At 39.2% G+C, this 16,283-nt stretch overlaps 1 protein-coding gene across 2 annotated transcripts in view; it reads left to right on the top strand.

The window, feature by feature from the left end:
* Afg1l (AFG1 like ATPase) overlaps nt 1-16,283 on the top strand; it is a 210,262-nt gene that overhangs the window by 15,651 nt on the left and 178,328 nt on the right. For both annotated transcript variants that reach the window (XM_076859874.1, XM_076859873.1), the window contains exon 2: nt 15,271-15,497. In XM_076859874.1, the coding sequence (XP_076715989.1) occupies nt 15,271-15,497 (227 nt within the window). The remainder of the gene's footprint in view (nt 1-15,270; nt 15,498-16,283) is intronic.

Here is a 16,283-nt window from a genome sequence, read left to right as displayed (position 1 = left end):
TGATATTATTATTATTATTATTAATTTATTTTCTTTTTGGTACTGAGAGTTGAACCCAGAGGTGCTCTACCACTGAACTATACTTCCAGTTGTTTTTTTTTTTTTTTTGAGACAGGGACAGCTAAATTTATGAGGCTGCCCTTAATCATAAGATCCTCCTGCTTCAGCCTCCTGAGTAGCTGGGATTACAGGTCTGTGTACTGTGCCTGGCCATATGACAGATCTTGAAACATATCAAGACTAATATTTTCTCATTTATTCATTCATGTACTGATTGACCCATCAAATTATGGGGTGGCCTCTTATCTCAATTCCATGTGACAATGGTATTGTCTCCCAGTCATTCATTCATTCTTATTTTTCCTGGAGTTATCTATTCACCAGACTCAAGATACTGCTGCTTTTTCTCTTTCTTCTTTTCTTTCTTGCCCCCGCCCCCCTTTTTTTGTGATACTGAGAATGGATTTAGGGCCTCACTTAAGCTAAGCAAGTGTACTAACTAATAAACCACACCCCAGCCTCTTTCTTTTTTTTTTTTTAAATTTTTTAATTTTTGCCTTGTTTTTTAGGAACTGGGGTTAGAACCCAGGGCTTTGCATAGGCAAGGCAAGGCAATTGCTTTGCCACTGAGCTATATCCCAGTGCCTCCCCTTCTTTTTTTTTTAATATTTATTTTTTAGTTTTGGGGGGACACACTTGTTTGTATGTGGTGCTGAGGATCCAACCCCTGCCGCACGCATGCCAGGCGAGCGCGCTACCGCTTGAGCCACATCCCCAGCCCCTCCCCTTCTTTCTTTTAATTGGAATTTTTTTGTGAACAGAAGTTGTTGTTTGTAATAAAATCTAATTTACCTGTCTCTTTGTGTGTTCTATTTAAGAAATCTTTGCTTACCTCAAGGCCATGAAGTCATCGGTGTATTATCTGTTTTTTTTGGTTCGTACTGGGGATTGAATGCAGGACCTATTGCATACTAGGCAAGTGCTCTACCTTTGAGCTATTTATTTATTTTTAGTTTTCGGCAGACACAACATTTTTGTTTGTATGTGGTGCTGAGAATCGAACCCGGGCTGCACGCATGCCAGGCGAGCGCGCTACCGCTTGAGCCACATCCCCAGCCCCCCACCCTTTCTTACATTTTATTTTGAGACAAGGGCTTGGTAAGTTGTCCAGGCTGCCCTCAAACTTGAAATCCACCTGCTTCACCTTCCTGAATAGCTGGTATTACTATAGGCATGTTCCCCTGGAATGAAGTTTTCTTTTTTTTTTTGTACCAGGGATTTAGTCCTGGGGTGCTTAACCACTGAGTCACATCACATTTTTTTTTTTTTTTAGTTGTTGACAGACCTTTACTTATTTATATGTGGTGCTGAGAGTGGAACCCAGTACCCCACACATGCCGGGTAAGTGCGCTTCCACTGAGCCCCAGCCCCAGCCCCTCCCCAGTCCTTTTTTATATTTTATTTAGAGACAGAGTCTCACTAACTTGCTTTAGGGCCTGGCTAAGCTGTTGAGGCTGACTTTGAACTTGCAATTCTCCTGCCTCAGCCTCTCATGCTGCTAGCATTATAGGTGTGGTGCAGAATTTCTGTATATCATGTTAGGTTTGAGTCAAGAATCACTTTTTCCAAATGGATATTCATTTACCTTGGAGTATTTTTTGAATAGAATATCTTTTATCTGGGCAACAGTGCTATTTTGACATAAATCATCTGCCAAGTATGTATGAACTTCTTCTTCTCTTTTTTTTTTTTTTTTTTTTTGTGGTGCTAGGGATTGAACCCAGGACATGTACATGTGAGGCAAGCACTCTACCAACTGGGCTATATATATCCCCAGTCCCTGTGAACTTCTATTTTGTTCTATTGGTGTATTCTTGTCAGAGTATTACACTACCCTACTTTTGTAGCTTGTTAATAAGTCTTCATATTTGTATCAGTTATCCAGTTTTTTTCTTTTTCAAGGTTGACTAGACCTGAGCTGATACCATAGTCATTAGGCACATTTAAACACTGAGCACTTGAAATGTGTAATGTGACTGGGGAACTAGATTTTTAATTTCATTTAATTTTCATTAATTAATAGAAAAATTAAAAAGACACTTGATTTAGCTGGTGGAAAACTTTTTAAGTATTCTTGGAACAACTTTTTCAACTATAGATTTTATGAAGTCTAAATATAAATTATTTTCCATGAAAGTTTAGATTCTAAATCAAAATGTATTTTAAGTATAAAGTACTAAATTTTATTGACAGTATGAAAAAAAGGAATGAAAAATATTTAAAAATTTGATTACATGGTGATTATATGCTAATTATAGTTCTTCATGTTAAGAACTGGAAGGGCTTGAAACTTTACCTTTTTAAAAATTAATTAATTTATTTGTTCTAATTTGTTATACATGACAGCAGAATGCATTTCAGTTCATAGTACACAAAAGGAGAACAATTTTTCATTTCTCTGTACACAAGTAGAATCACACTATTCATGTCTTCATACATGTACCTAGGATAATGATGTCCTCTCATTCCACCATCTTTCCTACCCCATGCCCCCTTATTTCCTTTCCCTCCCCTTTGCCCTATCCAAAGTGCGTTCATTCTTCCCATGCTCCCCCTGAACCCCCATTGTAGATCAGCATCCACTTATTAGAGAAAACTTTCAGCTCTTGGTTTTTTGGGATTGGCTTACTTCACTTAGCATGATATTCTCCAACTCCATCCATTTACCTTCAAATGCCATGATTTTATTCTCCTTTATTGCTGAGTAATATTACATTGTGCATATATACCACAATTTCTTTATCCATCCATCTATTGAAGGACATCTAGGTTGGTTCCACAACTTTGCTATTGCGAATTGTGCTGCTATAAACATTGATGTGGCTGTGACCCTGTAGTATGCTGTTTTTAAGTCCTTTCGGTATAAACAGAAGAGTGGGATAACTGGGTCGAATGGTGGTTCCATTCCAAGTTTTCCAAGGAATCTCCATACTGCTTTCCAGATTGGCTGCACCAATTTGCATTCCCACCAGCAATGTATGATGAGTATGTCTTTTTCCCACATCCTCGCCAACACTTATTGTTGCTTATATTCTTAATAATTGCCATTCTGACTGGAGTGAGATGAAATCTTATTTGATTGCATTTTTCTAATTGCTAGAGATGTTGAACTTTTTTATAAATATTTATTGAGTGATTGTATATCTTCTTCTGAGAAGTTTCTGTTCAGTTCCTTAGTCCATGTATTGATTGAGTTATTTGTTTTGAAATTTTACCTTTTTATCCTGTTTGTACTACAGCATGTTAGCCTGTCACAATTTTATAGATATTGGCAGAAGACATGAAACTCCTGGCTCAGAGGAACTTCATGTGTGCCTCAGTTCTCCTTGTCCCCCAAGTCTCCTGGGACAATTCAGAGATTGGCCCAGCTGGATGAGGCATTTTCAGTAGGTTTGTGTCATAGTTGAGGAACCGAGGACTCAGGAAACCCAATCTTTCATAGGGATTCTGTAAATCTTCTAAATTTTGACCTTAAGAGAAAGATTCTTGTGGAAAGCAAACAAACCTGGCCCATTTTTCATTCACAGCAGCAATATATGAGGGCTCCAATTTCTTCACATCCACTCCAACACTTACTATTTAGCAACTGTCTTTTTGATTATCAACATCCTAATAGGTATGAAGTGTTTTCTAATTTAGGTTTTGATTTACCTTTCCATAATGACTAATGATAATAAGTATCTTTTCATGTGCTTTTTGAACATTCAATTCAGGTATTTTTTTCTGGAGACATGTCTATTTAAGTCCTTTGCTCATGTCTAGCATGATGGCACACACCATGTATGCCATGTGTTAGCAATGGCAGGATCGAAAGTTTGAGAACACCCTGGGCAGTTTGCAAGACTCTGTCTCAAAATAAAAAAAGTCCAGGGATATAGCTTAGTGGTAAAGTACCCCTGGGTTCAATCCCCACTATTGGGGTGGGGGAAAACCCACATCCTTTGCTCATTTTAAAGATTTCTGGATATAAGTTATCAGACATGATTTGCAAATACTTTCTCCAGTCTGTGGGTTGTATTCACTTTTTTGTTTGTTCATTTGTTTGTTTTTTTGCAGTTGTGGGGTTTGAATGCAAGGCTTCATACATGATGGAAAGTACTCTATTCTTGAGTTGTACCATTAACTCTATTTTACCTTTTTTTTTTTTTTTAAATCAGCATTGGAGGCTGAACAGAGGATTTCTCTATAACTGAGCTACATCCCCAACCCTTCTTATTTTTTATTTTTTTGTTTTGAGACAGGCTCTGGAATAAATTGGCTGGCTTTGAGCTTGAGATCCTGTTGCCTCGGTCTCCTAAGGAACTGGGATTGTAGGTCTGTGCTTCTGTGCCCTGCTCAATCAGTATTTTATATTTATTTTCACATGTAGTATCCCAGATTAAGAGAATGTATTACATGAATGGCCAAGCACCTTGAGACCTCACTGTAATGGAGTTTTTTTTTTTTTTTTGCCGGGGTGGGGGGTTGATACTGGGGACTGAACTCAGGGATACTCGGCCACTGAGGCGCATCCCCAGACCTATTTTGTATTTTATTTAGAGACAGGGTCTCACTGAGTTGCTTAGTGCCTCACCATTGATGAGGCTGGCTTGAACTTTCGATTTTCCTGTCTCAGCCTCCTGAGCCGCTGGGATTACAGGCGTGTGCCACCATGCCCAGCTGAAATGGAGTTTATTTTCATGAGTACTTTTATTCTAGAGCTTCCTTTCATTCTATAACCTAAGTGAATCACTGTTCCTTTAGGACAATGGTAGTCTCCTTAGCCCTTTTTATTTTTTATTTTGAGATAATGTCTGACTGAGTTGCCAAGGCTGTTTTAGAATTTGTGGGATTAAATCATCAGCTACTGCCTTAAGCCTCTTTTTGTCCTGATTCCAGTTGAAACATCATTTCCTCTGAGCATCCTTCCTAAATTCTTTAACCTCAATTCCCTAGCTTTGGCTCTGTTATATCATAGCATCTCCCCCTTCCCTTGCTGCACATCGCTCTCTGTTAGAGTTGTTGTCTTTTTGTTTGAGTCCTCCCCAGAGCATCGTGATTTGCAAATACTTTCTCCAGTCTGTGGGTGGTATTCCCAAGTGCAGTGTTTCAAGTGCAGTTACAACCCTCCTCTAATTCAATACTGATTGTATTTATATTTTTTTTACCTAGAGCTTTGAACTATTTTTTACTTAACTGAATTGTTCTATTTAATAGTTTTTTGATTCTTTCTAAGTTAATTAAAATTTTGAACCTAAATGTACCTTAGTTAAGTTTTGTGTTGGTAGGTTTATCCAACTATTGCAACATAACAACATTTTTTTGAATTGTGATTGTTATCCAGTGCTCATTTGTCTCCTAACTTGGAGGATTGGAGGATTAGGTCATTTATCTCTTCTTTTAGTGACAACTAAATTAGTATTTTGTACTTGAAGCTTGAAAAAGTGTATATAAATCTTATTATTGTCACAATTCTTAGAAGCCAGCTGTATGAAAAATAAGGTTTATTAAGACCTGGGCACGGTGATGCATACCTGTAATCCCAGTGGCTGGGGGCTGGGGGGCTGAAGTAGGAGGATCCTGAGTTCAAAATCAGCCTCAGCAACAGCGAGGCACTTAGTAACTCAGTGAGACCCTGTTTCTAAATAAAATACAAAAAGGGGCTAAAGGATGTGGCTCAGCAACCCATAAAATAAACAAATAAAGGTAATATGTTCATCTACTACTAAAAAATATTAAAAAACAAAAAACAAAAAACAGACTTGGGTTGTGGCTCAGTGATAAGAGTGCTCACCTAGTGTGCATGAGGCACTGGATTTGATCCTCAACACCGCATAAAAATAAAATAAAGATATTGTGTCCACCTAAAAACTAAGAAATATTAAAAAACAAAACAAAACAAAACAACAACAACATAAAAAAAACAAAAACAGAATACTACAGACAAAGGAAGGTTGTGCTAACATTTGTCATAGCCAAGCAACAGAAAATCAAACAGAAATCTCTCAGGCCTTCATATCTGCCGTACTCAAGCCTCCTGGAGCAACTGGCTCTGCCTGCCTGCACACTCGAGGGTCAACTGCCACTGCTAATACATGGCATACTTCCAAACCCACCAGCCCAAAGTCAAATTATTGGAGAGAAAAAATTCCATTTTATATGTTTTTTTTTTTTTTTGTAACAGGGATTGAACTCAGGGGTGCTTAATCACTGAGCTACATCTCTAGTCCTTTTATATATTTTGTTTTGAGATAAGGTCTCACTCAGTTGCTTAGGACTTCACTAAGTTGCTGTGGCTGGCTTTGAACTTTCGATCCTCTTGTCTCAGCCTTCCAAACTGCTGGGATTATAGGCATACGCCACTGTGCCTGGCTAAGCTTTTCTTTTCAAAACAGAATTCCTTTGAAAATCCAAGACTGGGGATGTGGCTCTGTGATAAAGCATGTACTTAGCATGCACAAGATCCCAGGTTTCATCCCAGAAGCAGAAAAAAAATTGTTTTAATGAATTTCATGTGTAACAATTCTGTAAGGTAAAAAAAAAAAAAGTAGCATTAGTAAGTGCCTAGTATTTAGCCAGCACACAAACAGCACTTTCTTTCCAGGGCCTTGTACATGCTAGGTCGGCGCTCTATCATAGAGCTATATCCCAGCCCAGAAACTTTTAAGTATTTTTTCTGGTACTAGGGATTGAACCCAGGGGTACTTAACCACTGAGTCACATCCCAGTCCTTTTTTATACTGTATTTAAAGACAGGATCTCGCTAAGTTGTATAGGGCCTCGCTAAACTGCTGAGGCTGTTCTCGAACTTGCAGTCCTTCTGCCTCAGCCTCCTGTTTCACTGGAATTACAGGTATGGGCCATTGTGACCAATTTGACTAAATCTTACAGTAAGTGGTCTGTGGAGTGTAGAAGAGTCTTTCTGAAACTTGGAGAAAGTAGTGAAGTGTAAGGTACAAAATTGTGGTAATGGAATAGCACAAACTTTTGAGGCTTCTAAAATCTTTCATTTATTTTTGTAGATTTGTGTGTGGAACTTCAGAATGGCATTCTCCCACTGTCCATTTGGAGTACAATAAGACAAATTAATACAAATCAAAATAATATGGCAGCAGCATCACATAATTTGTGTACACTGATGTAGTAACAGATTTAATTTAGTGCAGCTTTTGAGAAGTCTTTTGTATTTCAATTTATACAGCTGCTATCCAGGGCTAAGCTGGCCAATCTCTCAGTCTGAGTATCTTGCCCAATTCTCTTTTATTTCTGCTGACTAGCTGAATAAATGCTTTATCTTTGGTGCACCTTAATTTTCTTTTCTAAAAATGAGAGGTATATAAAAGAAACAGAAGATGTTCAGCTAATTAAAATAAAAGTAGAAGGGAAGGTCTTTAAGCTCTCCAAAGGCAGAGATATCAAGAGAAACAACGTGCTTTGTCCATAGCCCTGATATTTCTATGAAGAACTTTTTAAAATTAAAGATTTTACAGTTGTAAATAGGGATATTAAAACTGAAGAGTAGCTGCTAAATTTGGCAACAGTGGATCTTAGGTGATCTTGGCAGAAGCCTTCTCAGTAGAAGTCTGATCACAGTGGGTTGGAAAATGAACAGCATGTGAGAGTAGCCACAGATAGTGAAGATGGCTCAAGTTCAAGTAATTTGGCTGTAGAGAGAAGGAGGGAGGGCATATATTCCATAACTTTGGGGTCCAGGAGATTTTGTTCTCATTGATTGATTGATTGATTGCGTGTGTGCGTGCGTATGTGGTGTGTTTTAAAGATAGTAAAAGCTGGGTGTAGTAGTACATGCCTGTAACCCCAGTAACTCTGGAGGTTGAGGCAGGAGAGCTGCCTGGGCAATTTAGTGAGACACTTTTTCAAAATGAAAATCTTAAAAGGGGTGGGAGTGTAGTTCAGTGGTAGAGTGCTTACCTAATGTGTTTGAGGCCCTGGGTTCAATCCTCAGCACTGAGAAAAAAAACCCATAATAATAACATTAATAATAATAAGCATCTACTACGTACCAGGTGCCACTTATTGCAGAAAACACTATAGACAAAAATTCCTTACATCTAAGAGCATATATTCTACAATAGAAACAGAATAAAAAGGTAAGTAATAGAATATATGTCATTTAATATAACTTAACCTAGTGTTTTTTGGTATGACATTTAAAAATGTGTATTTTATTATTTTATTATAGGCCAAGGCAACAGGATCTCAAGATATCAGTTGGGTGCCCAGTTGGGGTCCTGGTTTTTGGTGTCCCTAAGAGTAAATTGAGTAAGACATATACAAGTTATAGGAAGAGCATAGATATATTGATGAAGGTATACTTGGTAAAGTAGAGCAGAATGAGCTAAGTGAGAGAAAGTGGCTCAAGGCCCTGATATCTGGGCAAGTTTTGTCTTATATGCTGAGCTGTGCCTCCTCCTCCTCCCCACAGACTTTACTGAGTATCTTGCCCTATTTGTTCCCATTGGTTACGTTTTTGGCACTTTGTGAAGGATCAGATGATTGTATCTGTTGGGCTTTGTCTCTGTGTCTTTTCTGTCCCATTGGTCTATACGTCTGCTTTTATGCCAGTACCATGCAGTTTTTTTTTGCTATAGCTCTACAGTATAACTTTGAAGTCAGATATTGTGATGGCTCCAGCATTGCTTCTTTGGCTTAGAATTGCTTTGGCTATTCTGGGTCTTTTATTCTTACAAATGAATTTTTAAGGCTGTTTTTCTAGTTTTGCAAAGAATGTCATTTTTAAAAATATTTTATAGTTGTAAGTGGACAGAATATCTTTATTTAATTTATTTATTTTTATGTGTTGCTGAGAATTTAACCCAGTGTCTCCCATGCTAGGCAAGTGCTTTACCACTGAGCTACAACCCCAGCCCTCATTGGTGTTTTGATGGGGATTTAATTGAATCTGTTTATTGATTTTTGTTGTACCTGCCTCTGCCATTTTGACATGCCTAAACTACTTCCTCAGACCCAGGGCATTACACATGCTAAACATGTTACCAGAGTCCTAGGCCAGAGGGCTGACTCTGGGGATCCAATAAATTCTGTCTGACCACATGCCCCAGAAACCAAACAGAAATAATAATAGTAGAAAAGCATGAAAGGAACTTTAAGTAGTGTAACTACATCTGGAGGACAAGGAGACCTGTGTCTTCAAGGGACTGACAATGATTTTGAGGTTTTATAGAAAGGGGAATCAATTTGAGGGTTAGGAGGTTTGCACAGCTGGAGGCTTTTCACAGTTGCCAAGGCAAGTGGTCTGTCCATGATTATCACAGGATTGGTCTTGCAGGGCCTTGTCCCAACAAAGTTGCCTGGGTTGAGGGGTAGCTTTGATTAATTACAAGATATTTATTGGATTAGAATTTGTTTCTGGAATTCAAGATGACCAGGAGCAAAGAAGATGGATACAAAATGGAGGCAGAGATGGCAAGTCTTTAATTATGCTTTTAGCCACCCATCAAACATTTGCAGGCAAAAGTGAAGAGTCCTTGTTACAAGCTCATGCTCTACCACTGAGCCATACTTGCAGCCCCTAGAAATACTTGTGTGTGTGTGTATGTTTTAGTAGGGATGTCCAGGTCTTCACACTTGCTAGGCAAGTGCTCTACCACAGAGATATATCCCTAACCCTTTAAAAAAATTTTTATCTTGAAACAGGTCTTGCTAAATTGTTCAGGCTGGCCTCAAACTTGCAATTCTCCTGCCTCAGCCTCCTCAGCAGCTGGGATTGTAGCTGTGTGCCACCATGCCCAGCCCCTACCCCCAAAATATGTATAAATATATGTATGTGCATCATATATAGAAAGATTTTTTTTTCTTTTTTTCATGGTGCTGGGAATTGAACCCAGGGTTGTTCTACCATTGAGCTATATCCCTCACTGTTGAAGCTTTTATTTTGAGATAGCATGTCACTAAATTGCACAGGCTGGCCTGAGCTTGTATCTTCCTGCCTTAGCCTTCTAAGGAGCTAGAATTAGAGGTGTGTGCCACTATGTCCAGCCAACCAGGGTCTTTTTTTTTTTTTTTTTTTTGGTACCAGGGATTGAAACTGGGCACTTAACCACTGAGCCACATCCCCAGCCAGTTTTTTTATTTTTTATTTTGAGACAGGGTTTCACTAAGTTGCTCAAGGCCTCTCTAAATTGCTGAGTCTGGCTTTGAACTTGCGATCCTTCTTTCTGCCTCAGCCCCCCAAGCTGCTGAGGCTCTGCCTGAGCCCCCACCATGCCCAGTTCAGCCAGAATCTTAATATATTATTGTTCCAAAGTTTTGTCATTCTACCCTCACTTAAAAAAAAAAACAACAATTTTAATATTCTCCATTATATGTGGTTGGTACTCAGTCACTTCTTGTATCATAAGTGCATTTTGGAAAGCAGAAAGAGAATAATCTTGAATTTAAGTTGAGCCTGTTTTATGGATTCCTTGAACTTCAGAATGAAAATACTCTGTGTCACGGGATCACTGCCAGGTTTGATGGTTCTCTAGGAGGACTCACAAGATGCAGTCATACCTCATGGCTATAACTTATTTAGTATAGCAACAGCATAGGAAGCACAGTGAGCTAAGGGTAAAGGTACACGGAGCAAAGGCTGAAGGATGTCAGGCAACAAGCTTCTAAAAATTATCTTCCACCAACCTAGATGCCCTTCAATAGACAAATGGATAAAAAAAATGTGGCATTTATACACAATGGAGTATTACTCTGCATTAAAAAATGACAAAATCATAGAATTTGCAGGGAAATGGATGGCATTAGAGCAGATTATGCTAAGTGAAGCTAGCCAATCCCTTAAAAACAAATGCCAAATGTCTTCTTTGATATAAGGAAAGTAATTAAGAACAGAGTAGGGACGAAGATTAACATTAAACAGGGATGAGAGGTGGGAGGGAAAGGGAGAGAGAAGGGAAATTGCATGCAAACGGAAGGAGACCCTCAGGGGTATACAAAATTACATACAAGAGGAAGTGAGGGGAAAGGGGGGAAAATATAAGGGGGAGAAATGAATTACAGTAGAGGGGGTAGAGAGAGAAGAGGGGAGGGAAGGGGGGAGGGGGGATAGTAGAGGATAGGAAAGGCAGCAGAATACAACAGACACTAGTATGGCAATATGTAAATCAATGGATGTGCAACTGATGTGATTCTGCAATCTGTATATGGGGTAAAAATGGGAGTTCATATCCCACTTGAATCAAAGTGTGAAATATGATATATCAAGAACTATGTAATGTTTTGAACAACCAACAATAAAAATTAATTAAAAAAAAATAAAAAAAATAAAAATTCTCTTCCAATTGAATTACATGGAACATGCTTACCACCTCCAACAACTAATGGTGTCAGCAGGAAAGAAATGTTGTATTCCAGGGAAGGTCATTACAGATACTGTTTTTTTTATTGGGGAGTGATCACATAGGTACCTCTGCTTAGCATGTGCCAAAATTCCATAAGAATAGAAGGAAACTAGGTGTTCAGCATAAACTATAAAAATTTAGGCATGGTGAATTACTCTTACCATTTCTGGGAACAGTGAGAACTTTCTTGGAATTCAAGTTACATCCAAGGGCCAATATTGTGAATAGGTCTTTGGACAGGAGTCTCAGGCCTGCTGTGTTAACCCTTTTCTGCAGTGTTTGTACTTAATGTGATCTTAAAAGGTGGGAGAGTGGCCTTAGGGGTTCTTGGGAAATGGTAGTGGTGTGGGTATACACATGAGGGAGATGTGAAGTGGGTGGGACTTTGTGTATCTCTCTTCTGAATTTTCTTTTTTTGGGGGGAGTGTTACTGGGGATTGAACCCAGGGGTGCTTTACAACTGAGCTACATCCCCAGTCTTTTAATTTTGAGACAGGGTCTTTGCTAAATTCCTCAAGGTTCCTATAAATTGCTGGGGTTGGCTTTGAACTTGCAATCCTCCTGACTCAATCTCCCTAGTTGCTGGGATTATAGATGTCACTGCACTTGGCCAATTAAGGTCCTTATGTCACAGGAAAGCAGGGAGCTAGAACTCCAAACCTTGGTTTTTATGTTCCGATGAAAGAAGATTTAAAGTCAGACACCAAAAGTCATGCAAGAGAACTTTATTAGAAATGAAAGTGAGGTAAAAATAAAGAAAAGTGAGGCTTAAGCAAAAAGCACTCTCAAGGGAGAGAGTGGACTGTCTCCAAGCAGAGAACAACAAAAGAGACAGTGCTGCCCCCAATTTTATTACTGTTTGATGTTTACCAGAAGAACTGGGGACCACCTTCTATATACTCTTTCCCAGTTAGGTGTTCAACTCCTTCATCATTTCAGGTGGAGTTTTTAAGCTTAGTTGGTCCTCTCTGGAACTGCATTGGTGGCCATCCTATTTAGAGGGGCTTCATCTACAAGTCAATCCCATGTTAATGTAGGCACTGGGGTCAATAGCTGGTCAGAAGGTACTTTAGTGAGCCTGTGCTACTGAAGGAATCTTCCTTCCCGACAATTGGAGACACGTGTCACCATAATTCCTAGCTTTATGTCAATATCCATGGACCCTGTCCAGAGTTAGTCTCATTAATCCTTTTCTCTTGACATATTTCCAACTAGCTCCTTTCACTTCTGTTTATTTTCTACAATTTAACTATCACCCTTTGCTTTCTTTTCTACTCTGGAAGTAGTTTAAAGAAGGACCCTAAAGTAATTTAAAGAACATTTGTGACCATGTCATGCATTTCACTACACATTGCTAGCTACTACCTAACACTTAAACTAAATTTGTTGTAATTTTGTCTTGACACAAGGAAAATTTTCATGAGGTCACATTTGGATTGGTGGAAGATATTTTAGGGATCTTGATAATGCTAAATTTGGGTCAGTGGAGGCCATCCGAGGCAGAGAGGCTACTATGACAGGCCAAGAGAGAGACAGTCATGAGAGCCCAACCTGGGGATGGTATAGCATGAGGAAGGGAAGGAGGGATGAATATAGAACTGAGCAATACTGGAGTTTGACTGAAAACCTGGTTGAGGGGCAGGGGACGGAGTTGTAGCATGGAGGGAAAGAAATTGGCATTACTCTTAGGTTTCTCACTTAGTTGGTTCCAGAAAATTAAAGAAGAGGGTGAAAAAGAGCATTTTCTCTGGTTGTGAGTGGGTGTCCAAGAATTCTGTTCAGTTCTGATGCTATCTACTTGGAATGAACAGCAGTTCCCACAAGTAAAAGGGGTAAGTCTTACAAAATGTTCACACTTTAGGTGCTACTGCAAATGGGGTTCCTAGACTATCCGTACATATCCCAACTACAAATTCAGAGATTCCTTATTTTTGTTAGAATGGCTCACAGAACTCAGGAGAACACGGGTTTATTATAAAAATCAACCCAGAAACAGCCAAATGGAAGCGATGCATAAAGCAAGGTATGGGGGAGGGGCAGGGCACCCTACCTTGTCAGTTCCTAGATGTATTCAGAAGCTGTTCAAATCTCCATGATTTAAGAGTGTTTATGGAGTTTAGTCTCCAGTCGTCCCTCCCCTCCCCAGAGTCCTATGTGTGGCATTGAAAGTCCTAATGAAATCTTTCTGGCTACCCTGTCTGTCTGGAAGTTATCTAGGAGCTCTACCCTAAGATACCTCATTATCCTAAATCTAAGTGTGAGAGAAAGGGGCTCATTTTGAATAATAAAAGGCACTGCTCTCATTCAGGAAATTCCAAGGGATGGTTTTAGGAGCTCTGTATCAAGAACCAAATGTATTAGGCCACACTGGCAAATATCTCAAATAGCTGGGAATCTTTTTTGGGGGGTGGGTACCAGGGATTGAACTCAGGGACACTTGACCACTGAGCCACATCCCCAGCCCTATTTTGTGTTTTATTTAGACATGGGGTCTCACTGAGTTGCTTAGCGCCTTGCTTTTGCTGAGTCTGGCTTTGAACTCACAATCTTCCTACCTCAGTCTCCTGAGCCTCTGGGATTATAGGCCTGTGCCTGGATAGCTGGGAATCTTTAGGGCATTCATCTTGGGCCTCCAGCTTCAATATTGAACCAAGTCTCATTGTAGTTCTTCTGAGGCCCAGTGTTTCAGAGATCCTTACGTTCTCTATAGGCTTTCAGCACTCTATATTAGCTAGGGTCAGTGGTAAAGAACCTCTGGGTTCAGTTCCCAGTAATATGTCTGTCTGCCTGTTTTCCTTCTATGTGTCTACACAGCTGGGTGCTGGAAGCATAGCTGAGTGATACAAGTGTGCAGTTTTAACATGTGTGAGAGGCCCTTGGTTCATCTCCAGCACCAACTAAATAAATGAATTAATTAAAAATAGAAAGGGAGCTACCTTAGCCACTAAACCTGCCCCAGATAAGGAATGAAATTATGATTGAATTTGACCTCAACTGATTGTTTTCTTACCCAGGACAAGATTAAAGAAAGGATCAGACTACCACCCTACTTTGAAGCCTGTCTTGTGTGTAACTTCTGTTTCCTTCTGTAAAGGTTATGGAAAGGGGAAGAAATCTCATAAGGGCTGAAATCAATATAACATCTGAGTGTTGTGTTGTTTTGAACAGAGAATAATGGGGCTGTAGAAAACCCTTTGAGACTCATCTCCAAGTTTCTTTGTGATGATTAAGCACCAGAAGTAACTAGGCCTAGCTCAAAAAGAATACCACCTGCTTCTAGGGAAGAGCTCTGGAATTTAAGTGGCTGGTTTAATAGCACAAAGGCAAAGTAGAGGCCCTATAGCAGATCAGGTTTTCTAGAAAAGTAGTTACAAGTATAGTTTATGGTTTTTGAATGTATTTTTTTTTCAAAAATGAGCAATCGTAAGTACTTATTTTTTAAAATTTATTTTGTATTATTTTAATCAAAATGGCAATTATAAAAACTGCTCAAATAGATACAGATTTTTTTTTGGTATTGAGGATTGAACCTGGGGGCGCTTTACCACTGAGCTATATCCCCAGCCCTTTTTATTTTTCACTTGAGACAGGCCTTGCTAAATTGTTGAGACTGGCCTTGAACTTGTGATTCTCCTGCCTCAGCCTCCTGAGAAGTTGGGATTATGTACACTGTGCCTGCCTTTAGATATAGTTTACTTAAAAGTTTTAATGTGATATATATATATATATATATATATATATATATATATATATATATATAGATAGATAGAGAAAGAGAGAGAGAGAGAGAGAGGGCGCTCTATGAAATATCCTCATTTAAGAAAGTCTAAAATTTTACATATGTTTTTGTTTATAGCGTATATGGTACAGCCGCCTGAGAGTGTGACCCCAACTGCTGCTGCTTCCAAGACCTATTTGAAAGCTTTGGCTGTTTGTCATGGACCTCTGGATCACTATGAGTTTCTGATCAAAGCTCATGAGCTAAAGGATGATGAACATCAAAGAAGAGTGATACAGTGTTTGCAGAAATTACATGAAGACCTTAGAGGATACAGCATAGAGGCAGAAGGTCTTTTTTCAAAGGTGAGGTTTATGTAACATTAAAGATGGAACAGTTTCAAGTGTAAGTATTTTATAAAATGGATTCAGTGCAATGAAGCATAATGAAACTGCTTGAGAATTTCCTATAGATCCTTTAAACAAGCTCTATTAGATCCCTGACCTCTTGATGTCCTGTAGCTGTCTTTTTGGCTTTGGGGATTTAAACAGCTTTCTAATAGACTGTTAAAAAGTGCAGTCCAATCTAAAGGAAAACTTCTATACAATTCCAATCTTTCCCTTTTCTTTAGTTCAGGCCTCACCTGGGATCAGCAATGGAGAAGGGGGAGTGATTTGTTTTTTCCCCTTTCCTCCTCCTTTCTCTAGAGTCAGAATGAGAGGGATGAAAGATTAGAGGGAAATAACCATCTTAGTTGCCCATCAGCTGTTGGGGCCTTTGGTTGATAGATGCTGACTTGCTAGCTCTTTTTGAAAGGGCTTATTGGTCCTGGATTACCTCCATACTGCTATATTCTTTGAGCTCTTACGACTCTGGGGAAACACCTCAAATATTTGTATTCTACTGGGACATTTTCCCCTTGTACTTAACCTTCTTGGGTAGGGTCTTGTTAGGATAGCTCTCACTGGATCACCTTTAATGGTGTCCACTTAGGTCACAAGAAGCATATCATCTTGTTTCTCTAACCCCTATTGCATAGAGAGCTTTATTTACCCTTCTGCCTTTGGACTACAGGCAAGAAGCAGGTACCAGGTTGTCCTTGTCCTGTACATATTCCTGAAGACACATGTCAAGTTCTTTCATGAACTCTT

This window comes from Callospermophilus lateralis, chromosome 6 (assembly GCF_048772815.1).
Source record: "Callospermophilus lateralis isolate mCalLat2 chromosome 6, mCalLat2.hap1, whole genome shotgun sequence".
In the NCBI taxonomy this organism is placed as follows: domain Eukaryota; kingdom Metazoa; phylum Chordata; class Mammalia; order Rodentia; family Sciuridae; genus Callospermophilus; species Callospermophilus lateralis.
The sequence above is the reverse complement of the archived record's forward strand: the minus strand, read 5'-3'. Positions and strand labels throughout refer to the sequence as shown.